At 36.8% G+C, this 26613-nt stretch overlaps 1 protein-coding gene across 1 annotated transcript in view; it reads right to left on the reverse strand.

Moving 5' to 3' along the window:
* The window catches only part of CDADC1 (cytidine and dCMP deaminase domain containing 1), a 43751-nt gene that overhangs the window by 11821 nt on the left and 5317 nt on the right, over positions 1-26613 (reverse strand). Inside the window, exons 5-9 of the mRNA XM_027848072.1 lie at positions 20479-20553; positions 12126-12303; positions 7819-8397; positions 3266-3315; positions 330-499 (exon numbers count right to left, since the gene is read on the reverse strand). Of these exons, the coding sequence (XP_027703873.1) occupies positions 330-499; positions 3266-3315; positions 7819-8397; positions 12126-12303; positions 20479-20553 (1052 nt within the window). The remainder of the gene's footprint in view (positions 1-329; positions 500-3265; positions 3316-7818; positions 8398-12125; positions 12304-20478; positions 20554-26613) is intronic.

Below are 26613 nucleotides of genomic sequence, written 5' to 3' on the forward strand. Positions count from 1 at the left end.
AGTTCCAGCATAGAGGGAAAGGGAAGGAAAGAGTATTCGTTTGGGTGGGTGGAGGAGAAGGGGAACAGGAAATAGAGAAGTATGGTTCAGCTTCATTGTACTTAGCATTGTCAGGAGAAAAAAAATGCCTTAGCTGAGGAGCCCAAGATACAGACCATTCACGAAAAGCCAAATTTAGCAAAAATAATCCTAATTTTTTTCCTGAAATAATGACTGTCCTGTATTTAAAAAATAAAGGCTATTCAAAAATGTCTGAAAGAAAGCCACCCTCTACACCAGATTCCCACTCTTATTAAGAAATATACCCACATGCAAAAACATTCCCATACCTAAATGTCAAGGCATTCTGCTCAGCATGGACAATGTATCTGAACTTTCTTATCTCTCGGTCTTTCTGTTTGTCATCCATGTGTGGGAAGTCAGCATATTCAGATCCAACAGGAAAGGCATTATAACCACATCCTATGAAATACATGGCCCCTGTTCCATCACAGGTTTTCTGCAAATATAAGCAAACAGCCAATATGTTTAATTTTAAACTCATTAAGACATTTAAAAATAATTCAACACGCACACATCACACTCCCCAAAGTCTATCATGTATTTCACTTGAGCATCTAGTATAATGCTTTGCATACAGTGGGTATGCATACATTTCCTTTGACTAAACCATCAAGAAATAAATATGAAGCCTAATTCTTTTTGCTGAAATGTGGTCCTGACAAAGTTATGTTCCAAGGGAAAAAAAAAATCAGCACCAGTTAATCTCATATAGTTCATGGATTTTATACTCATTATGTTATGTTTGGGACTGCTCCCTGTTTAAGGTATATTTTTGGTGTTATTATCTAAATAGATGTATAAACTCCTGGAATTCATAAATTATTATACTTCTTGGTTACCCCCCCATATCGAGTAATGTTTGGGATAAAAAGAAGGAATTCTATAAATGTCTGTTGATTGAATGATGTGCTGAAAGAGATATTTTATGCTGGTATTAATTAGTAGGCTAAGAAGTTGAAAAGTAACTTGAATAAGAACTCCTGTCATGAGGTGTGGAAAGAGGAGTGGTGGCAAAACACATTTTCAATCAGCAAGCACATCGATATGATTTGGAGACATTGGTCTCAGTAAGAATGACTAGTCTTTATTAATGGAGAAAATGGGCTACTTGGATGGGAGTCTTTACTGAATTTTTTAATATTTGAAAAGGTTTTCCTTTCCACCTCAGAGCTTTTGATTGCTTCTTCCGAGTTCTAGAAGCCACAACAGGAAATTATCTACCAGTTTTCAAAGCTGGTGCTTTAGTACTGGCTTATGAAGGTTTAGAAATAGGCTACTATCTTCACACAAACTAGAATGCAGAGAAAGCAATGACTCCTCATGTAAAAGTCCAATCAAATGTCATTCATTCAGCAAACATCTACTAAAAGCCCACTGAGAAAATGGCTCTGTGCTAGAATGCTAGACAACATACAAAGTTTAGATAAGATGTGCAGCTAGATGGTGCAGTAGATCAAGAGCTGGGCCCGGAGTCAGAAGACCTAAATTCAACTCTGGCTCCAGACACTTATTAGCTATGTGACCCTAGGCAAGTCACTGTTTGCCTCAGTTTCCTCATCTGTAAAATAAGCTGGAGAAAGAAATGGCAAACAACTCCAGTATCTTTGCCAAGAAGACCCCAAATGGGGTCACGAAGAGTCGGACTTGACTGAAAAACAACTAAACAACAATGCTTACTCTGCGCCAGGCCCTAGGCTAAGCATTTTACAATTATTATCTCATTTAATCCTCACAACATGGGGAGGTAGATGCCTAGCTCTCTACCTGGTACAAAACAGACACTCAATGTCTGCTCGATCGGAAATCGGAGGCTAAAGAATCTGCTCTACAGCTGGTGGGACAGGTACAGGGACAGGGCCTGGTGACCCCAGGACACATGGAAAAAGTCAGGACCAATCATTAGAGTTAATGAGATAGTGAGTTAATGAGAGTTGAATACAAAGATCAGAGCTGACCAACGTGAGCATCTGACAGACACTATTAACACCTCATTTGTGTAATGACTACTTCACCTGGCAATTTTAACTTTCCGGAACAGTCACGGCCCAGAAAGGCAAGAAGGGCATCGGAGCCGCCGAGACAAATGTGACCAAGTCACTACACTTAACTCAAAGGAGTTCCCTACTGTTATTCTAGACCCAATCCTCTTACAGGTGGTTATCTACTTTCTTAGCTCAAAGCAGTCTGGAAGGGAGTGCTAGCTAACAAAGGGAAAGAAAGAAAAGCAGTAACAAGTTTTCTCAAAACAAGCAAGCCCTACAGACCTCCAAACTCCTCAGGGAATCATATGACAATCGTCACAGCACAATATAATACCTGATGCCCATAATGACGACCCTGTATCATCAAGAAAAAGTCAAATTACGCCCTGTAAGAAGCAAATACACAATCCATTTCATATATTTTTTAAAAAAGCACTTCAACAAGTCCAAATGAATACATTCTGAGTATAATCTGCTTTCAAAACAGATGTTTCTATAGAACAATGGCCAAAATAAAAGTCTCTGGCACCTAAAAGGGTAAGGATTAGTTCATGACAGCCATCCCCAAGGATGCTAAGGTATTTCTTTAGAAGGAAGGTCAATGACTCCCTTGCCAAGGCGACAAAGAAAGCAGGGGCAGCTACGTGGCGCAGTGAATAGAGTACCGGCCCTGAAGTCAGGAGGACCTGAGTTCAAATGCGGCCTCAGACCAGACACTTGATACTTACTAGCTCTGTGACCCTGGGCAAGTCACTTAACCCTAATTGCTTATTTAAAAAAAAAAAAAAAGATGACAAAGCAAACAAACCTACCGCGCTGAACTGAAAACTCAATTAGATTCAATAAACATTAGGCACTTTTCCTTGTGTGCAGGACACTATGCTAGATGCTAGATGCTAGAGATAAAACAGTGAAATAGAGCCTTGACTCCTAGGGACTATAAAATATAGGAGAGCCCAGGCTGCTACTGGACCAGTAATCCTAGTGCAGCTCAGCCTGACATGCTGACATGTCAGCCAGACAACACCACTGACGTGGGATTGAGACAAATGTTCAGGGACCTCACGGATCCCTACTTACTAAGCCCACCCTAAAAACAATCTAACACACCAAAATTCCAACTCAGCTCAAGCTCTACCTATAGTGTATTAAGATTAGAATGTGGCAACAAAATAGAGAGTAAATGGAAATGGAATTGCTAAGAGTTCTTTCATACATACAGATTTCCCTTCGGCCCAAATCACAGCTCCAACTCCTGTTTTGTGATCCTCTGAAAAAAATCAACCGAAAAAAAAAAAAAAAGGGTGGGTTTAACTTAGTAAGAAATTTGAGCCACCTAGGGTTTGGAGGAAAAAGCGTTTTCTTATAAGAAAAACTAAAATCATAATATAACTCACACTTATATAGTGCTTTAAGTAAGTAGGACAAGTGTCATACCCACTTTGCAGATGAGGAAACTGACTTGGAAATATTAAATTACTTTCCCATCATCACATAGCTAAGAAATGTCAGATCTATGATTATTTTTATAAAGGCTTTTTTTCCTTTTATTTCAATGGAGGGTAGGGCAGAAATATTTCTGTTAATTGAACTAAAATATAATTTAAAGCAATTCCAAAGCCAGAATTTAGCCACAGGTCTTCTAGCTCCTACGTCCAGAGCTCTTCCAAAAAAAGCTCCACTGTTGCTTTGGCAACAACAGGCCTCTTCATTGTTCCCAGAAAGGTACTGAATTGGAACTGGAAGGATTCCAGTGTAGAAAGTCAGGTGTTGCATGCCAGTGCTTGGCTGGGATGGCTGAGCAGACCACAGACACCATCTTCTGACAGCCAGAGACTGGGGAGGGCACTGGGTTTGGAGACAGTGTCTACTTTCAAGTCCCAGCTCTGCCACGCACTAGCTCTGAAACCTTGAGCCTTAATTTCCTCAACTTTAAAATGGGGGCGTGTTTGCTCACAAGACTGTTGTGAGGAAATCTAAAGGGCTCTTTAACTGTTAAGGGCAGCTAAGCGGAGCACTGGATAGAGCGTCAGGCCTGGAGTCAAGAAGACCTGAATTCAAATCTGGCCTTAGACATTTCCTACCTGTGTGACCCTGGACAAGTCACTTAACCCTGACTGCCTCAGTTTCCTCATCTGTAAAATGAGCTGGAGAAGGAAATGGCAAACCATTCGGTATCTTTGACACGAAAATCCCAAATGGTGTGAGAGAGAGTCAGACATGACTAAAATGACTCAACAACATAATTGTTATTGCTATGAACTATTTAAGATGAGTGAGATTAGCTCAGTAGTGCCTGCAGGCAGACTATATCATAGGCACAACCAGGGCTAAGTGGAACTTTTCAAATCTTTCTCTAAATTAGCATGTCACTGTTCCTAATCTTTCCACCCAAAGAAGATGATTAAATTATGTAAAAGTTTCTAAAATAGTGGCTTTAAGGTTCACATTGTTCACAGAAATCTCCAGATCTCACCTCCTGTCACTTTGGCATACTGTAATCATGGAAAAGACATAAAAACCTAATAGGAATAGTCTTGTGGGAAAACTGAAAGCATGTGAGAAACAAATACATTTAAAAAATTATTTAAACAGTTGCTCCAAGATTTATTGAGAAGATTTTGTTTAAAACACATTTTGCTCCTTCTCTGCCTTTCTCAGTTTACCTCAAGAAGGAACAAAAGGCTCAATGTGTGACCCTGAGTTCATTTCTGAAGCGAGTGACAGAAGTCATAAACACAAAATATAATAAGATTGAAACCTCTGTTCTAAGAAAAATTATATTGTGTATAATAAACAGAAATTTGAAACAAAAAAAATTCAAGTCCAAGTTTTATGGGTCTGCTTCTCCTCCCACCAATATGTTAGTTTCAAACTTGGCAAGGTTAACTTTGATATTTAAAAAAACATTTTATAATTATGTCAGAGTCATTAGTGTAAGAGTATTAATGAAGCTAAGCTTGAAAAACAGGCCCACTCTAAAGGTCCCACAGCTGTGCAACCATCCTGAGATCTTTTTCAGCAGAATTTGGGTCTCCCTTCTCCCAGTGGATTAAATAGCATGTTGAAAAACCAATTTCTTCAGTATAAACACAAAGAAACCTCATGTCACTGATATTTGACCAGGGGAGTAGCTGATAATAGAATTAATTCTTTAGATCTAAGAGGAAAAAAACTCACTCTAAGGACTGAATCTGTATTTATATACCCATTTATAGCAGTGAATACTCCCTAATACTTCACTTCTGTCAAAGCAAAATTTTCCACTCAGATTTAGGATTTAGGATAGTGGGACTGTCACCCAACATTTGTTTCTTTTTTGTTTTCAAAAGCAATTGTCAACTTGGTTATTTTTCCTCTCAAATTCCTTGAGGTAGGTACAGATTTCATCATCTAAACACTAGCTAACTAGCATTTATATATAACTCTTTATGGTTTGCAAAACACCTTACAAACATTCTTATTTTAGCCTCAAGATAATCTTGTGTGATAAGTGGTATTACTATCCCCATTGTACACATGAGGAAACAGAGAGACAGGAGTTATGTAACATGCCCAAGGTCATGTGGCTGGTAAGTTTTTGAGACTAGACTGGAAATCAGGTCTTCCTGACTTTCAAGCCCAGCGCTCAGTGCACCATGGCACCACCTCGCTGTTATAGATCAACAAAATGGGTATGGAAAAGTTGTGGCTAGAACTCTGCTCTAGACTTACAGCTTAGTATCCTTTATAATCCCAGCCTTATCATAGGCACAAAGTATTGAGTTATTTATAACCAAGATTTCCCCAACAAGATCATATTGGTATATGGTATCCTGGGCTTAAGCAAACAATGTAATTATGGATTTTTCATTTGGGGATCAACCCCTTTAATTTCAATCTGATAACTGTCAGAAAGAATAAGAATGTCCGTCAGTTCTGGTAAAGAAGAGAATGAATGACAAAAAAATCTTCATTACAGGTTTTTAATAGGTGTAGGGACTGGATCTATTAACATCCCGTAGAGGGAACTCCCAGGGTAAGGAACCTTACTGCACATCCTCACCTGCTCTGCGAGGGAAATGCAGAAATCAGTTCTCATCTATCCAAGACTTAGTGCCTGTTTAGGAAGTCTCAAAGCTACGGAAGAAATACCTAAATATACTTTCATCTAATTCTCAAATTTTACTGAAACGCTTCTTGCTATCTTTGTTGCTCTCACTGTTCACTCAGTCGACAACAGTGAGAAGCTCCGATTCATGGTGACTGAGGCAAATTCTGAGGTTTGGCCCAATAGTATTCTGAGGCACAGACTTACAGAAGCTAGAGAAAACCTTAAGGATTGCTCAGCCCAACCCCTTTCTTTTTCAGACTGTTTCTCTTAAGATCACAGAAGGTCGGCAGGGATATTTTACAGTCTGATTGTGGTTTCAAACAATTTGATTTAGAAGTCTCATTTTATAGGTTTCTGACATTAAAAACAGTAAACATAAAGCACCTTGGATTTAAGCTTAATTTATGGTGGAAATAAAGGAACTAACAGCTGATCAAATCAACAATTTCTAATAAAAAAACAACAGATCTCTTTGCTTTTAAATGGAGTAATTTTTGCCTGAATAACATGAAGCAAAAAAGGCCCAAAGAAAATGAAACACATTCTGTTTTTACTTTTTCTAGTCAAAACTGGGATAAATTATATCATCTGTATCATTCACAATCAATGTGAAATAGACTGGTTATACTTTTTGAATAAAATAACTTTCAAGTTTATTTTGAAATTTGTGCCTTCAATAACAACTCATATATACAAATGTATACATATGTATATATGAGGAAGACAGAGGAGAGACAGTGCTTTAAGGTTTGCAAAGTGCCTTTCCCATACCCACTCTAAAAGATAGTACAAGTGTTATTATTCCCATTTTACAGATGGGGAAATTGAGGGTCTGAGAAATGAAGTCATTGGCCCATGATCACACAACTATAGTGTCTAAGGAAGAATTTGCAAGTCTGGCATTTTTTCCCACTCGGTATACCAGGCTGCTCTTCAAAGTCCATCTTTACATATTATGAAAGTAGCTGTTGTTAGATACACTGTCTTCAACCAGCAGTTTCATGAACTACACACACGTTTTTTGAAGTTCAGAAAAGGACAAATGACTCTGCTATCACACTATAACTTGCTGTCTTTGGATTTCTGAAGGAAAACTATTTTGATATGCACTAACTAGAATGACATTCAACTAATTAGGTAAAGGGAAATCGATCTGGATCACAGGCACCTTTCAGCGGTCTATAGATCAAAGGTGGGTGGGAGGAGAAGTAAGTGCAATGGATACTTAAATAAGTTTAATACAAAACTCTTATCCTACCTAATCCTCAGTTTCCTCACATATAAAATGGTTCCTAATGGAACCTTTCTCCAGAGCTGCTAAAGTACTAAAACTGACTGCTGAATTTTGCTTACTTTCTCTCTTCTGCCTGCCCTCTGGTGGAGGGGCTAACAAGCAGTGAGAGGGGTCAAAGGCAAAAGAAAAGAATTCCCCTAGACAATCACACCCTAAGTAATTACAACTTGACTACATAAATGTGGCAAATAGATCACAGGGAATTATAACACTATTTTAATACTACTGCTACCTAGCCAAGTGTCCCACTCATCTATGCTATAAGGAGGCAAATTATGAGTGTTTAAAAGCAAAAGAAATGCTAACATGAATTAAATGAATTGCAGCGATGTTTGATCTAAATATATTACCAGCAAGCCCCAATTTACAAACTAAGAGCAACTCACCAGTCCGGTAGGCCAATAACCTGGCCTGTACCATGCAGTGCCTTGCAATTTCTTGTGGTAAGCTTTGATTGTGAATTTCATTAATCTGCTCTGGATTGCTACAATAAAATCCAAAGTGTTTAAAGTTGGGCACACTGGAAGCTACTGTGGCCAAAAGCAGAATAAGGTCTTTCATATTTTGCCTTAGATTGCTAAAGTATGGATTTTCACACAGGTTCTCCAAGCCTATAGTCATCAATATTTGCTTATGCATTTCTTCATTGGAAACCAGAAATAACATTTCATATTCCTTTATTCTTTCTTGTTTACATTCAAAATAAAAGTCAGAGTTAAAGCCAGGCTGTGTTTTTGCAATTCTTTGAATAAAATCACATTTGTAGGAGGTTTCCTCTACAAACTGCATCATATAACACACCAAAGGTTGAAGCAACACACACACATGGGCTCGACTGTTTGACTTCAATCTTTCCACTGCCTTGGCATCCAGTTTTGCATCTCCAGTACTCAGTGGATTGGAAGCTTCAGTAAGCAAGCTTATTTCTGGATCAGCAGGCCAGTAGGAAATTCGGTTCACTCCAGCTGGAACACAAGATGTAAAAGATCTTAAACATCTTGAACAAATCTGAACATCATCTGAAAGACCCTGATACCTGGGATTTATGGGATAAACCCACCATCAACAAGGCGAGGTCCATCAGAGGTCCTCAAGGTCCATCAGAGATCTGCCCATGACGCAGACTCAAGAAAGGTGCTACTAGAAGCGGTGATTTTCAAAACATGATCCCAGGGCTATTGGTGGGATGAGAGAGCTTTGAAATCCGTAAGTTATAGCACTGTTTACAGTATGGAAATTTCTGAACTTTGGTTTCTGGCATAGTTTACAAGATATTTAATAAAATCCTTTGTTATGTCATTAAACCTTTTGGTTATCCCATGAATAGTGATGTCTTCTACTCTTGGAAGGGGAGGCTATTGCTAAGTAGATGTGGGTGGGATCAGTCATCTCCAACGCATTTTGCCACACCAAAGTAGTTCATTCATTCAAACATTTATTAATAAACACTATATGCAGAAAACTACATGGGTGGGATAGAAGGATGGGGTAGACAAAGCTCAGGACAGTCAGATCACAGATCTAGTGCTGAAACAGATTATAGTGCCTGACCTTATAGAGGTTAAAGTCTACAAGACTCAGAAAGTTAACTAAGAGGCAGTGTTCTACCTATGTCTGCTTCTTATTCTTCTTGACTTCTTGGAGTGCAAAGGAATTATGGTGGCTTCTTCAAAGCAAATTAGGGAAATCATTTTTTTGCCATTGTAACATCCCCATTCCCAAATCAGCTCTGCTGGTAAAACCTCCAAATTAGTACCATGGTTGATGAAAACTGATGCCCACGTGTTTCTAGCAACAACTATTCAAGATAAAGAAAGGAAGGGGACAGCTAAGTGGCGCAATGGATAGAGCACCAGCTCTGGGGTCAGGGGGACCTGAGTTCAAATCTGCCCTCAGACACTTACTAGCTGTGTGACCCTGGGCAAGTCACTTAACCCCAACTGCCATAAAAAAAAAAAGATAAAGAAGGTAAGAAGGAAAAATCCTTATAAAAGGCCCTTGTGCCAGTGGCAGATGCTGCAGAAATGTTCACTTCACTATCTTAACAATAGCTATCAAATCTGGCCTCAGACCCATAATACTTACCAGCTGTGTGACCCTAGGCAAGTCACTTAACCCCAATTACCTCCCAAAAACAAAAAGAAAACAATTGCTAAAGATAGGGAAGCACAATAAAACCCGTAGAAACCCAATTATTAAAGGATTTGACCATCTGAGAGGATCAAACCATATCTCCCAACAGAAAGAGTAAATATGATTACATATAATATGTAATGGTATATACCCAGCTTTCTTATATGAGGTTATATACAGGTCTTCCCCCCACCCCCAACATCATTCTAAAGGAGTTCTACTGACGACTGCTTCCAGCTTCCTCCATTTCATTATCTCACTGAACCAATCCAGACAATTTTAATGGAAGGAAAATTGAACATACCTTTATTTTCCCCTCCATATAAGATTATTTTTAATTCCTAATTTCTAACACAATAAACCCTAATTCTTCACAAGTCTAAGAAGGCTTTCAGTATGTTCTCCTTTTAGAAGCACCCTGTTCATTTGCCTATGTACAATACTTGGGCCTACACATAAATATTTACTGAGCTCAAGAGTGGAATGGTCATATGTAACTTTCAGATGAATAACAAAACAAGGATGGATAAAATCAGAAGAAACGAAGATGTAAATGGGAAGACAAAGAGAGAAGATACTGGACCCAGAGAAAGAAACATTATCCTAGATGCCAGTGGGACCAAACTCCCCTATTCATGTCTCGTAGTACTTCTAAAGAAGTACTTGTAGTACTTCTAAATTTTGAGTGGCAAACAGGCTGGCATTTGAAGTTAACCAATTATAGAAATTCATAGTCATGTAATAAGGAAAAAACAGTAGAGCAAAGTAAAATGATATAGCAGCCATGCCTGAAAGTATATCTAGCACTCTTCATATGTAGTCCACTGCTTCTTTATGAAAAGAAGGGATTAATTTATCCTTTAATTTTGTCCCCCATCCAATCTATTATCAGGCATTCTAAATTCTTCTTTTCTTTTCTCTGCATCCGTATCTTACTTTCTCTTACCACCCTATTCCAGGCACTTATCTCCCACCTAGAGCACTGTAATAGTGTCCATTAGGAGAACATAAACAACCCCTAGCCTTTCCTCATCTACTTACCATACTGTGCAATACTGTCAGATCTATCTTTCTTAAAACATTGCTTTAAAAAAACAAACAAAAAAAAAAACATTGCTCTCACCATGCTTAAACCCTGCTCAACTCCCAATTACCAACAGCAAGTTGTTGTCCTCCAAGTGGTGGACCACAAGTAATAAATCAATTTCAGAAACTAACCATGTAGATGGAAGGGCACTCAGCTGTCACCTTGTCAGAGCTAAAACTAATAATTCTGGAACTCAGAACAAGTAGCATTAAAGATGCCCTAAGATGCCAAAAGAGGACACAAGATCCTATGAGAGAAGAGTCCCAGGGACACTGCTCTATGGAGGATGTAGGAGGAAGAGCACAGCCAGGTTACAGACCAGAGAGGAGATAACCCAGGATGTAAGGAGTAGGGAGTGTCAAGGAGTAAGTCATCTGGTAGTTTTAATTATTCTTATTAACTAGATACTAAACTTAGTGGTTTCCACCAGCTGAAATCAAGTAAGTATTGTTAGCATTCTCAAAATTGCCACGCCCTGATCAACCTGCCCTGTACAGCTCTGTACTTTACTTCCCTTCTGTGCCAACATTTTCAGTGGGCAAGGAAATCAGGCCAAAACTCAGTATCATAGCTTCCCCCCTCAATAGAAATATACCTGAAAGTCTCAAGGAGAAAGCCCTGTCAATGGCTTTTCACCACATACTCTGCCACCCTGGAAATGCCCCATGGTTCTCAATCATTGGTTCTTCCCCACTCCCAACCTCCTTCCCATGGGCCATCTTAGGGCTTCTGGTTAAATAAAAAAATAACTACTCCCCACAAAAAGGAGGACTTCTAAGATAGAAGGTAAAACTCCAAATGTGACTGGCATTCAAGGCCCTCAACAATTTGTCCTTTTTAATCTAATTCTTAATATTTAAGAACACAAACACCCTAGGTCTACTCATTGATCCTTGAACACTACTTGGTTCTTATTACCTCTACGACTTTCCTCATGTTTTCTGTCCTAAATTCTATCTATCCCTCAAGATCCACTCCCTCCATGAAGCTCTGTCCAACCACATCAACTTACAATGACCTCTCTCTTCCTTGAAATCCGTTATTTACTATATTACTCATTTGATTTTTGTAAATACTGCCTTGAATTTTTATTTTACATTTCATGTGTTTTATCTCCCTGCTAAAGCCTTCCTGAGGACAAGAGTAATCTGTAAATTCCCAGAATCTCCATATATGGTAGATCCAATAAATATTTGTTGAAAGAATTATCTTCTTAGACATCCATTATGAGAACAGAATCAGATTTTTTAGCAATTAGAACTAGACAGTCTATTTCTTCCAACTTAATGGTGAAAAGACTGAGGCACAGAGGTTAAAGTAGCCTACTCAAGTTAAGACTACTAGTCAGTCAGTGGCATACTAGAACACAGGTTTTAACATGCTATCTCCTTGTAGCTAATTACTATAGAGTGTTCTCAGCTAAATTTTATTTCATCAAGGACACTTGTTTCCGATATACATTTCTACACTTACCATTTACAATCATTTTCAAACAAGCTGAACATGGTTTTCTGGAAAAATAAAGATCACAGTTTTTCATCTTAGACCCATGCCTAATAAGAGCAATTTGCCCAGCATGTAAATCTTCACTAGAACAATGGAGACCAACAATTTTCATGTTTTTCACCACCACAAGACCAGTTTTCTTCACCTATATCAAAATACAAAATATTATTTCATTAGAAATGACACATTGAGAGAGCATATCATAGATAACACTTGGCTTGCTGTAATAAAATAAACGGACTGGCCTCCTCATCTGAAAACGGAATGAGCAGAAACATCTTGAGGGAAGGTGCTATACCATATTTATTTTTGAAACCCCAAAGTCTTGCATAGTTTGCACACAGTAGGCACTTAATAAATGTTAGCTGAGTTTGGTGAATTTATTCTAAATAAACACTGTAAAAGTTTAATGCTTACTTAACTATGTTGAAGAGTTCCCACTCCATATTCTATTATAAACTATTCACAAAGCTTGTAGATGTCCTAAGTTAGCTTGGTCTGGAGATACATAATACAATGTACAAATAAGTTAATTTTTTTAGTTCTGAAAACGGTAAGGACCATGTTCCATAGAGTACCCATCCCAGAATCACAAAGTAGTAGTATTTCTGAGGGACAACAGAGTCATTAACTTAAAAAAAAACCAAAAAACACCTAAATTATTACTAAAAAGTTGGATTACAAATCAGGGAATGACAACAAAATAGCAATATTAAGTATATTCAATGAATTTATCAAAAAACATCAATCTCTGACCTACCACCTACTAAAAGATTAAAGTATAAAACAGTCAGTGATGGGTTCAATGTTTTTGCTAACTAGGATAGAGGGAATCTTCTGGGGTAATATATTTTAACTACCTTTTTTTTTTACATGCTAACTGCTGTTAGATTGATATGTTTTTATCCTCTCCCGACTGAATTTTAGCTATCAACATCTCAGGAGATAACAGCTAGGCATATGTCAGCTTGAGTTTTTAGAAGGATGGAAGTCTCCAGGGTAATGAATAAAGCAGTGCAATAAAATGGAAAAAGCTCAGGTTTGGGAGTCATAGGACCTAAGTTCCAATCCTAGGCCTATGACTTCACTTTTCTGGGCCCTAGTTCCCTCACCTGCTTATACAATGAAGGGGTCAAATTAGGCTGAGATCTAAGGTCCTCCTTCTGCACCACAGTCTATAACAGCAATGTCATAATAAGTCTAATTTCATAGTACAATACTGAAGCAGAGAAGGAAAATCTCAAGTTAATGAATCAGCTATCACATAGAATCTAACTATTATAAGAGGGACTAAGATATTAAAGAAAGACAAGATTCAAATAAATACAAATTATTCTTTGGGGAATCACAATCCCAAGCATTTATCAAAATCTGTTAATGGGGGGCAGCTAGGGGCTCCGGCCTTGGAATCAGGAGGACCTGAGTTCAAATCCAGTGTCAGACACTTGACACATACTAGCTGGGTGACCCTAGGCAAGTCACTTAACCCCGATTACCTTACTAAAAATAAATAAATAAATTTGATTATATTTGGGGCAGCTAGGTGGCACAGTTGACACAGCACCGGCCCTGAAGTCAGGAGGATCTGAGTTCAAATGCGGCCTCAGACCAAACACTTGACACTTACTAGCTGTGTGACCCTGGGCAAGTCACTTAACCCCAACTGCCTTTAAAAAAAAAAAATCTGTTAATGATAATGATGTTAGACACTGCACAAAACAATTAAGCAAGAGGTAAGTTCTTACCTCTCAAGATACGCCCCCCACACCCATTTCCCCACCCAATAAACTCCAGTGGCTCCCTATTACCTCCAGGATTAAATATGAACTCCTCTGTTTGGCTTTTAAAGCCCTTCTTAACCTGCCTCCCTCTTTCTATTCCAGCCTTCTTACATCTTACTCTGTTATCCAGTGACACTGGCCTCTTTGCTGGACCTTGCACACATCACCCCATCTCCCAACTCCAAGCATTATCACTAGCTGTCTGTCATGCCTGGAATGCCCTCCTTCCTTATCTCCACCTCTCTCCTGGCTCCCCTGGCTTCCTTCAGTTCTCAGGTAATGACTCACCTTCAGCAAGAATTCTGTCCCAGACCTCTTTAATCTTAGAGCCTGCCCTCTGGGTTTGCATATTGTCCCTCCTTTAGACTGAGCTCTTCAAGAGCAAGGACTGTTTTGTTTTTTTTTGAACCTTTCTTTGTATTACCAGAGCTCAGTACAGCGTGGGCACTTAAATGCTAGATAACTGACAATAATGATGCTAAAAGATGTACAGGACACAGAAGTGTGATTATAAAGCAATAAACCTGACTTTCATTTGTGGTATGTGGAACCTGTCTTTACTTTCACTCCTTATATACTACTTTATAACTTTAACATCATACCTTATATATTACTTATGCAGTAAATTACGAAAATTAGGATTTTACAATAAGCAGAACCCAAAGTACGTGAAAAGGAGACATACAGCAAGGTATAGATCACCAGTTTTCTAATCAGGCACAGGCTTCTTAAGGAGGACACAGAGTTTAAGAAGCTGTTTGAATTCTGACAGAGACAGAGATGATGAGGGAGCCACAAGGTATAAAACAAATGCAGTCTTGAAGGTGGAGTGAGATGGATGAAGGGAGAAGAGCACATCTGTCTACAGTAAAGCAGAGAGAAGAACAAAAGCAGGGGTAGGGGACCTTCTACATCCTCAAGTGCGGCCTTTGGCCTGATGAGGCCATGGGCAGCCTTAATGCTGCAGATTCCCCACCCTGGACAAAAAGATAAAGCAAGAGAATAAATTATGTCAAGGAAAGGCAAAAGAGCCTCACTGTCTGCCTCAATCCTTTAGTGTGAAAGTCACTGGCAGGATCAGATGTGCACGTGCGGCTACTGTGTGCTTAGAATGTGCTATTTAGTTAAAGGGAAAAAAGGGATTTCACTGTAAAGTCACAGTCCTTACTTTAAGGTTCCCTTAACATAAAAAATGATGTAAAATTATTTTTTCCCTAAAGATACACAGTTCTAGTTTTTTTTTAAATTGTTTTCAACTGTATGATTCAGTATATAGGTTTCTTTTATACAAAATGCTCTAGCTTTTGTATAAATCTAAACCTCACTTTAAGGTCCCCTTAAAACAAAAACAAACAAATTAAAAAAAAAAAAACTTTTGAGAAAGCACCACACAGAGGGAACTCTACTAAATAAAACATTTTGAAAATATGAATTGCATCCCAATTTTGGATATGAATCCTTGATTTCCTTGAGAACATAGCCTGGTTTTTTTGGTTTGTTTTTGGCTTTTTTTTTTTTTTATTCCTATGCCTAATACAGAGTCAGGTACATGGTAGGCACTTAGTAAATGCCAGCTGATTTACTGACTGAAACATGATATTCTCTGGAATGCCTCAATGTAATTTCTAGACAGAACAGTTTGATAGGAAGTTTATTCTTTGAGTCAACCATCTAAAAAGTAGAGGGAAACACTAATTACTTTATTTAAAATAAAATCAGGAAACTGAAGTATTTTCTTCAACCACGAAAAAAAATATCCAAAAATTATAGGGAAAGAATCTGCTTTAAAGTTCCAAAAGAAAATAGAACGTACAAAAGGTCGGGGCCAAATTGCAATCTTGCATGCACATGGATAGCACCCTTTAAAAAAAATCTATTCAGGAAGCTTACACAAGGCTAATTAAAACTGAGTGATTTCTACTGGCAGTGCAAATTGGAGGCTCCTTGATCCTCTTTCTAAAACAACCTCATTTAGGAATATTCACATTGGACTTATCACGATGACATTTTTGTAAGGTGAATAGTTGCAGAAATGGCAAGCACCTAAAGAAAGAGATCCTGACAAAAATGCATTTTTTTTCAATTAAAAAAAAGGTACTAGAATCTCTTTGTTATCAATCATACCCACTAGGGACAATAAAGACCAAATGATAAGGAACATCCACTTAAAAGACCTCCTTTCTTGTTAAGTTAAAATCAACAATGATTTTTACATGACTGGAAAATAGCTATAGAATAATTTTAAAAGGCTCTTTCTACTAGGCCTAGGATTATAGATTTAGAAATGGAAGAGACCTCAGAAACCACTTACTCCAACCCTCTTGTTTTACAGATAAAGAAACTGAAGACTAGGGAGATCAAGTGATTTCTTGCTCAAGACATACTGCTAAACATAGTAATGAAACAGCCGTATGCAGGCTACTTAAGTATTCAAGTTCACTGAAATCAAGAGAACTCCCACTGAAATAGGAACTGCATTTTTTATTATGTGTGCTTTTAAAAAATAGCTCACCTTTATATTTATTATAATGCTTACAAAGCACTTTCCTCCTAAGAACCCTGTGAGGTAGCTTTCACAGCTAAGGAAATGTGAAGGTTTGGTGTACTTGACTAGGTCAGACAAGTTACTGACAGCATCAGAATGTGAACCCAAGTCTTCTCATTCCCAAGTCAGTATTCCTCCACTCTCCATCACATCCTCCTTCTAAATGTGCTTTAAATCAGTGCAAAGAATTTGGATGGATCTGACTTTTTGCAGGGGGTGTGTGGAAGATTTAAATGTACTAATCAAACAATTAATTAGTTGCACTAAGGTTGTATGCTGACAAGTTCAGATTGTTCCCAGAAATGAAAAGTAGGATTACGTGTGATATTATGTAAGATTCATTTTTTCCTACAGAAACACAAGTCTAGTTATTTTTCTACTGCTTTTGACTTTATAATTCAGTATACAGATTTTTTTATACAAAATGATCTAGTTTTTGTATAAATCTAGAAGAATGCAGTTAATGTATCAAAAAAGGGCAATATGAACTGAATTTTCAAGTAAAACACTAAACTTATCTTGAAATTGGAGAACCAAGAATTCTACTTTTTTTCTCTCGTATTTATCTGAATGTCAAGGTTTTAAACACAAACTCTCTTTATTCACTTTATTAGCCTACTTCAAGCTCCTCTTAGTAAGCTGGAAAGTAAGTAAAAATGTTGCTTTCAGAAGTGACTCACTGAAGGGGCAGCTAGGTGGCGCAGTGAATAGAGCTCTGGCCTTGGAGTCAGGAGGACCTGAATTCAAATCCAGCCTCAGACACGTAACACTTACTAGCTGTGGGACCCTGGGCAAGTCACTTAACCCCAATCGTCTCACCATAAAGCAAAACAAAACAAAACAGAAGTGACTCACTGATGTCACGTATCCAAAAATATCACCATTAAAATTCATTTCACTATATTGAACCAACCAAAATGACTGCCACAACTGGTTATAGTACACTGATTTTGCCATGAGATTTACTTAATTGCTGGTAATAGATGGTAATTAAGAGGCAGCTAGGTGGCGCGGTGGATAGAGCACAGGCCCTGAAGTCAGGAGGACCTGAGTTCAAATCCGGCCTCAGACCGAAAACTTGACACTTACTAGCTGTGTGACCCTGGGCAAGTCACTTAACCCTAATTGCCCAACCAAAAAAAAAAAGATGGTAGTTACGTGGGAAATCTTGGCTATGGAAGAATTTTTCAAAGTTACTCTAATAAATAATAAGTGAAAACTTAAATAAGGCTCAGTTGACTTAATTTTATTTAGGTAAGCTTCTGAACCAACTTTGTATACACTTTCTTGCTTAGATTCCTAGGAATCCTATTTACTTTACAATATAATTTATTACTTTTTCTTTTTTTTACTTTATGATGGTCTAGTCAAAACATCAGAATTTTGGGCAAAGATTTTCTATTCTAAAGTTAAAGAAATTCTGAAAAATTCCAAAGTTGCATTCCACTTAGGCAGTGTGATTTAATAAGATTCTCAAAAGGATTTAGGGAAACTAAATGCTTTTAGTGAATCATTGTTCTGGATCCTGATTTTGCTTTATTTCACTGACAATTATGAAAGAGGATTCATGTGATCTTGTTCACTAAGTAATCTACAATTAAACACAGGCAACTAAGAATAGACTGTTCTAGAGAAGAATCAATATATTTACTATCTATTTTCAGGGATTCAGCATTTATTATTACTGTTGTCAACAACAACCAACATACTCTTTGATCCAGTGACACTGATGTCATGGCTATTCCATAAATAAGATACTCTATCTCTTGGCCCAGGCTTTTTTCTGGCTGTTCTCCATGCCTAGGATGTTCTTCCTCTCCATCTCTGCCTACACACTTCCCTGGATTCTTAAGTCCTAACTAAAATCCTATTTTACAGGAAGCCTTTCCCAACCCCTTTTAATTTTAGTGTCTCTCCTCTGTTATCTTATATCCCCTATTAGATTGTGAATCCCTTGAGAGCAGGGCCTGCTTTTTACCTCTCTCTTTTTTTCTTTTTTTAAAATCTCCAGTGCTTAGCACAAGGCCTGGCACATAGTAAGTGCTTAATAAATATTAAATGTTAAGTAGATGCTTAATAAATAACCATATTCATATAGCTTTTTCATCACAACAACCTTATGAGGTAATTAGTATAAGTATTATTATCCTCATTTTACTTATGGAGAAACTGAGGCTCAGAAAGTTAAAGTGATTTACCTAAGAACTATTAAGTATCTAAGCAGGATTTCAAATGCAAATTACCTGCTTCCAGGTAGTGTCGATCCAGCACTCAACACTATACAATGGTGCCTCATTCCCCGTTTTCTCCTCACCACCTTGCTGCATAATTGCACTAGTAGCTCATTTTCCTAATAAAACTTTTTTGTATTTTAGATGAACAACTTACATTCACAGAACCAGAAATAACATGAGATATCTACACTAATATGTACTCCTACTGTCAAAAAAAAAAATCTTTTAAATGAGCACAAAGGCAAAATAAACACAGAACATAACAAATTATTTATTTATACTTCAACCTTTCAAGTATCTGTGATTTTATCAGTACGGGACTCTCGAAAATGGTCTTCAAGAGATACAGCTGAATTCCTTACCAACCAGCCAGCTTTGTGGTGATGCATCTCTTCAAATTTAAGGCAGGCAAGTGCATAGACAACAGACATAAAAACACAGTGCTCCACTCAACTCACACTCAAAGCCCTTCTAGCTTGTTAAGACCTTCCAGACCTTGTGGTCCCTTTTCACTGGAGGCCAGATCTAGCTTAGACTGAATACTATTTATACAAAATACATGCATTTTTAAAAGAGTAGGACAAATTTCAAATCACAGCAAGGCTAAATCCCAATATCTCACAGGCAACTTAAAATGATTTTCAGAAATGTAAAAATCATTTTGAGGTAACTATTTTTTTGCCTCTTTGCAGAGGCCTAAGGCTATCATAAAAAATAGAAAAAATAATCTCTAAGGTCATTTCCAGTTCTAAGAGTTTATTATCTAAATCACAAGAAAAAGATACAAAATCCCTTATAAAAATTAATGACAAATCTTGTTTTACTACTTTCAAATGAAAGGGAATCTGTTTCTTACTTCATTTCTTAATCTCACATTTCTTACTAACAGGAATATTTTATGATGTTAGTCAACACTTTCCTCTTCTCAGTGCCACCACAATATTGCTATTTACAATATTCTGTATGCTGAATTTTCACTCTAGATATTAATAAAATAATATGTGTGCGTATAAATATATATATGTATACGTATACAAAATAAAAGACATTTGGACCCTTTTAGAGGATACTATTTTAGTTAGGCTTAATTGTCTGTATAAGTCCTGAGCACTAATTCAAATATTAGTTCGTTTAAAATAAGTACGAAGTTGGTACAACAAGATTCCCTTTTTATAATCTACTATAAACTTAGGTTGATTATTTATAATTCCTTTTTCTAAAGAACAGAGTCCTGCAATAATTAATATAAGCTTTCAATTTATAGTACACTGATTTAAGGTTTTGTTCGAAAAAATATTTTAAATATACAATACTTATGATTTTGTTGATTATCGTTGAGTGGCTTAATCAAGAGCCAACAAAAACTCCCTTAGTAAAAAACTGTCCATCCTGAAAATGAGTGGACAAAAAAGAATTCTAAGAGGAATGACTGAATACCCTCTTAAAATACTATATGCATTGAAAGAAATCAATACAGTTCATAAGGAAACTTAGTTGTACTGACTTTCAACGTTGCATTTTTAACAAAGCACATACACCCAAAAAGACCCTGACTGCCACCTCAGCTTACACGGCCAATGCATAGATCTGGGGCCGAAGGGCCCTCAGAGGCAATCCAGTCCAACACCTTCACTCTAGACATACGTGACCAGAGAGCTATTGCACATCAGTCAGGTTAACAGATTAGGTGGATAGGTAGGCAGGTAGATAACACAGATAGATATGGATAAAGCTATGTTTTGCTTTTTTAATTCATTCACCTGTTTTTTGTCATTTGACACTTTGGCCACATCTGCATTATCTCCCAAAGGTCCAAGTTCATCCTCTTCCTTTCTCTGATTAACAACAAAATTTTTTAAAAGGTGTTAACATCTAGGCATATTCTGTTTAGTACCAGGTCAACATTTTCTTTAGCAATATTTTTTTCCTTTTATTTTTAAAAAATAACAAGAACTTTCATTCATTTTCTGCTGAGGCCTCACCTTGAAAATATTTATGCAGAATAATTCCTTTATGCTGATTTTCTGTCAATACAGATTTTAGACAAGTTTTTTATATAGTCAATGTTGTCTTTTTCCCTAGGCATCTATCTATATCTTCTACTAAGACAAAATTTTATCTAGGAAAATAACTCCAAAGTTCATTACCATGAAGCCTACTACTTTGAGAGGTAAGCTTTTAGAGCTAATTTCTTATTACTTATACTAAATTTACTAATTACAAAGGAAAAGCCTACTGAATTGCCATTCTCAATCAATTCTTTATTCTTCTTTAAGAAGAAACAAATCAAGTATAATTTCCCCTCTAGGTGGTCTTCCAACTTCATAATTAAAATTTTTCTCTATAGCCTTTAGAAAAATTATGAAATATAATCAATCAGAACTGAAACAATATAAGCTCTTTTTATTAAAGATAAAACTGAAGGAAATATTATTAACTCAGAGTCTAAAGGAGTTATATAAGATGTACAACTAAAGGCTTTCGAAGAGTGAAATCTAGGCATATGGTTGTACCTAGAAGCCAGAAAGACTAAATAAATTCTCAAAGTTATTTCCACTTCAATGACATTCTAATTCTTAAACACTGATAACTAACTTATATTTATGTGTTAAGATTTACAAAGTACTGTACAGGCCATTATCAATCAGTAAGATTTCATTAAGCATCTACTATGCTTGCTGCTAGGGATACAAATACAGAAGTGAAATGGAGGGCAATACTATATATTCACAGATATGCAAAAATAAGTTATGTGTGTATGTGCATACACACACACACACATACATATAATCTATAGATTTGGACAGAAGGCAATAACTGTGGTGAGTCATGAAAGGCCTCTTGAGGAAGGTGGAAGTTAAATTCTGCCTTGAAGGGAAATTATGAGTTCTAAGAGACAGAAGGGAGGATATTCAACATGTATGGGAGAGCCTATGTTAAAGTATGGAGGTAGGAGGGGGAATGCCATATAAAGGAAACAGCAAGTACTCCAGTTTGACCAGAGCACGTGAAAGAAAGTAATGTTTAATTATCCTACCAAGACTGACACTTAGAGCCCTATACCACATAGTCCCAGTGAAACTTCAGTTATTGGGGAGTCATTAAAACTCCTTGAGCAGAAAACCAGCCACATGGTCAAATACGTGCTTTATGAAAAAAAAAGTTTGACAGCTATGTGGATGATGGATTGGAGAGGGAAAGACTTGAGGCTGGGAGACCAATTAGGAGGTTATTACAATAATCTAGGTGAACAGTGCTGAGGACTAAACTATGGTAGAGGATTTATGAAATGAATGATGAGAAGAGAGTATACGCAAGAGATATTTGAGAGGCAGAATCGATAAGACTTGGCAACTAATTTCCTACAGGAGGTGTGGAAGGAATTAAATTGATAGAATTTGAAGATATTTACCATATGAGCAGGAGACTTCTTTCCCAAAAATAGCTTACTGAATTCTAATTGACTAATAGAGATTATGATATATTTATGACAGTTTATTCCAGAATCATTGGAGTATTCAAATGAATATATTTTTTAGGCTAGTTATCAAATTTCTCACTAATGTGGTATAATCCATTCTTCACACATTAAGTTGGCTATCTTAATACTAATTAATGCTCTTTAGATAATACATAATCAAAAATATATTCTTTTCTTAGTTCTTCTAAAAATCAATGGTATGGTTCTTTCCCAACAGCTACTACATTTAAAAACAAACAAATGAAAACCTTACGAAATACACTAGTACTTTATCAACCTGAAAAGTTCTGCCAGCAAACAATTTAAAATTTGTCTTTCAAATCTGAAATCACTTGTCTGGAATTTGAAATGCATTTTCCTCACAGAAATAATGTTATAAATAGTGGTTAAATTCCTAATCCAGCTTACAAAAACCTATTTAACTATAATGTAGCTGAAACAGAAACTATTATGAGCTTGAAGCCCATAGTGGGGTGGGATGGGGTACAGGTAAAGACTGAGGAGAAGCTCCAATGGCTGGTCAACTCCTACAACAATTTCAGAAGGGGGCTCTTACAACTCTGGCACTGGCAGTTCTGGTGGTGGCTGGGGAATAAGAGGTTGCAGAGGTAAAGGTAAATGGGAACAGCATTAATTTAGGTATGGAGATTTTTCTAAGTCATATGTTTATAAAGAGGGGACTGCCTATATCTCAACATCACAGAATTTTAAAGCTGAAATAGATGTTGGACATCTAGTCTAATTCATACCTAAATAAGAATCTCCTCTAGGATATGCTGTTGAAGAGGTCTTCCAAGCTCTGCATGAGGACCACTAGTGATAAAAACAAAACACCATATCTTTAAACAACCTATTCTACATTTTCAGGAAATTTTTCCTTATACCAAGACAAACTAATTATCTGTAATTCCTACCCATTTTTCCATCTAAGTTCAAACAGGACAAGTCTAATTCATTACTCTTTTTTTCCAAGACAGCCCTCCATATATTTGAAGACGGCTAATACGTCCTCTGAAAGTCTTTTCCTTCCTTTACTAATCATTCCTAACCTAAACCAATCCTTCAAATTACATACTCTTTAGTCTGCTCACCATCCGCTGGCCCTGCCATAAGGATGTTCTAGCCTCCTTAAAATATGGCAATCTGAACCAAACACAACACTTCACTTGTAGTCGCATCAAGCAGAATACAGTGAGACAATTACTTCCTTTATTCTGAACAACATCAGACTGATTTTGAGACAGACTGACTAAGATAGTGTTAGCTTTTTGGGGGCTGCCATGCCATGTTATTACCCCTTATTAAGCTTCCAAACCACTAACCAATATATAGCCATAGAGTTCCCTTTTGGTATTTGTGCAACTGATTTGTTTTACATTTGTTCCTTTTAATTTCATCTTATTAGATTTACCCCATCATTCTAGCCCAGTGAGATCTTTTTGGATGCTGATTCCATGATTCAATTCAACAAGCATTTATTAAGTTCATATTAATGCTAAGCACTGAAGATTCAAAACAAAAAGAAAAAGTTACCTATCTATTCAGCTTTTCTCATATGCAAATTTTGATAGACATGTTACACATGCCATCGAAAATCACTGAAAAATAAATGAACAGCTCTATGCTGTTCAATAATTATAAGGGCAATGAATCTACTATTTGACATTTTAAAAAATACGATGTTAAAGCAACATTGTGCAATGATCAACTATGATAGACTTAGCTCTTTTCAGCAATACAATGATCCAAGACAATTCCAAAAGACTCATGATGGAAAATGCTATCCACATCCAGAAAAAGAACTGATGGGAGTCTGAATACAGATCAAAGCATACTATTTTCACCTTCTTTGCTTCTTTTGTGTTTTTTTCCTTTTGTTCTGTTTCTTCTTTCACAACACAACTAATGTGGAAATATGCTTAACATGATTGCACATGTACAACCTATAACAGATCGCTTGCTGTCTTGGGGGTGGTGAGGGAGGAAGGGAAGGAGTGAAAAAATTTGGAACTCAAACTCTTATACAAAATGAATGCTGAAAACTATCTTTCCATGGAATTGGAAGAAATAAAATACTATTTACATCAAAATTTTTTTAAAATTAAATTAAAAATAAATTATATATATATAATGTTAAAGCTTAAAAATTCCACATGCTACTAATTTCAAACAGGTAGTGGATACAGATTTAGGCACAGAGATTCCAAATAAAGATTTCAAACAGGATATTTGAAATTTTTTTAAAGTACTGATTTCTTTATTATGGAATTTGACAAATGAGAAAATAGGATGCCAGGAAAACTGTTAACCTAAGAAAGTTTAAGGTACACAAAGACAATTTTTAAAAATATTAATTTAAACCATGTTAATAATGTGTCTTTATAATCATATAACTGGGTTGGAATTATTTTTATCAAGATGTTAACAATAAGCCTAAATAACTGAAAAGAGCTACCTTGGCTTCATTACTAATAGTCATTGGTATATAATTATTCATCAAACACAATTCTGCACCTTTTATTATTTCCCATTCATTTGGAGAAATTAATGAAGTCTAAAGTAATTTCAATAAAATGCATCATGAATTTCTTCACTTTAGTATAGGTTCTATCCTTCTCCTTCTCTAATTGCTACAGTGGAAAGATCTCTGGAGTTGGAGACCCAGGAACTGAGTTTGAATATCAGCTCTGTTATTTATTTTAATAAAAGTTGGCCTAGGCACTTCAGTTCTTTGGGTCTCAGTTTCCTCATTCTGTAAAATGAGGGGATTAGATTACATGACTGCTAAGAACCCTTCTTATTTTTGATCTAAGATCCTATAATATCTGTCTTACATGTTTTCTGTTAAAGCTTAAATGTGATTAACCTTTTAATCTAGTTTTTTAAAGTCCCAAAGCTCTCAAGAATCTTTATCTCAAAATGTCTAATTGATGTTTTACCCATAAAAATGATTCTTAGGAACTTTATATTTTAATGAGAGAAGTAGTAAGAGATAAGCAGTAAGAACTAGCATTAAAGTTCATAAGGCAAAAGGTAAATTTCTTTAATGAGATCAATTAAATAGCAGGGAAAAAAGCAGAAGAGCAAGGGTTTGAGGAATAAGGGAGAGACTTAAAGATATGAAAAAGAAATCATGATAAAATTTTATAGATAATGCTCTGAGAACACAGAGACTTAATTCAATTTTTAATTTAAAATTTTAATCTAATTCAATAAACATTAACTAAATACGTCCTCTGTAGAAGGCACTGTACTTAAAGGGGAAAAAACATTTTTTATTGAAAATCAAGGATTTCTCTGTTAAGAGCCTGCTATCCAATATGTACAGGGAGCTAATAGACATATATAAGATCAAGAGCTGCTCACAAAGTGGTCAAAGTATATGAACAGAAAAAGTGAATTAAGAGAGGTGTAGCTTATAAGAATCAGGAAACAATGAAATTAAACACTCATCTAACATTTATTAAGTTCCTACTACGTACTATGTGTAAGCATTGTGCTGTGCTCTGGTGATAAAAAGATATTAAAAACAAAACAAAATAAAACAAAACCAGCCCCTGCTTTCAGTCTAATGGGGGAGAGAACATAAAAACAGTTATGTACAAACAAGATAGACAGGATAAACTGAGGCTAGTCTCAAACGGGAGGCACAAAGATTAGGGAGGACTGGGAAAGGCTTCTTGTAGAAGGATGGGACTTTAGGGGCAGCTAGGTGGCACAGTGGATAGAGCACAGGCCCTGAAGTCAGGAGTACCTGAGTTCAAATCCAGCCTCAGACCAAACACTTGACACTTACTAGCTCTGTGACCCTGGGCAAGTCACTAAACCCCAATTGCCATAAAAACAAACAAAGAAAAAAAAGATGGGACTTGAGCTGTGACTTGAAAGAAGCCAGGAGGCAAAAATGAGGAGGGCAAATGTAATAGGCACAGGGAAGAACCAGTGAAAATGCTCAGAGTTAGAAGAAAGTGTTTGGTTCTGGACACAGCAGATTAAGAACATCTCTAATTAGCTAGAGAGTATCCAAGAGGAGGACAATTAAGATGGTAAAGCACCTTGAGAGCATGTCAGGAGGTACTGAGGAAGTTAGGCATGGAAAAGACTCAGAAGATAAAGGACAACCAATGGTCTTCAATTATTTGAAGGGCTGTCTCATGGAAAGGGATAAGATGTGTTCTCTTTGGTCCCAGATGGCAGAACCAGGGGCAGTGGGCATAAGCTGCAAAGAGGTAAGAAAGTGGCTTGATAACAGGAAAGGCTTCCTAACAATCAGCTCTCTCAATCAGTGGAAGGAGCTGCCATCAGTGGTGTGTGAGTCTGTCTTCAAGAAGAAGCTAGATGACCAGTTGTCTGATACGTTACAGTACAGATGCTTTTCATGTATGAGTTGGGGACTATATGGCAAATAGGTCTC

The sequence above is a fragment of the Vombatus ursinus genome, unplaced genomic scaffold (assembly GCF_900497805.2).
Source record: "Vombatus ursinus unplaced genomic scaffold, bare-nosed wombat genome assembly UNPS02005659.1, whole genome shotgun sequence".
Classification (NCBI taxonomy): Eukaryota; Metazoa; Chordata; class Mammalia; order Diprotodontia; family Vombatidae; genus Vombatus; species Vombatus ursinus.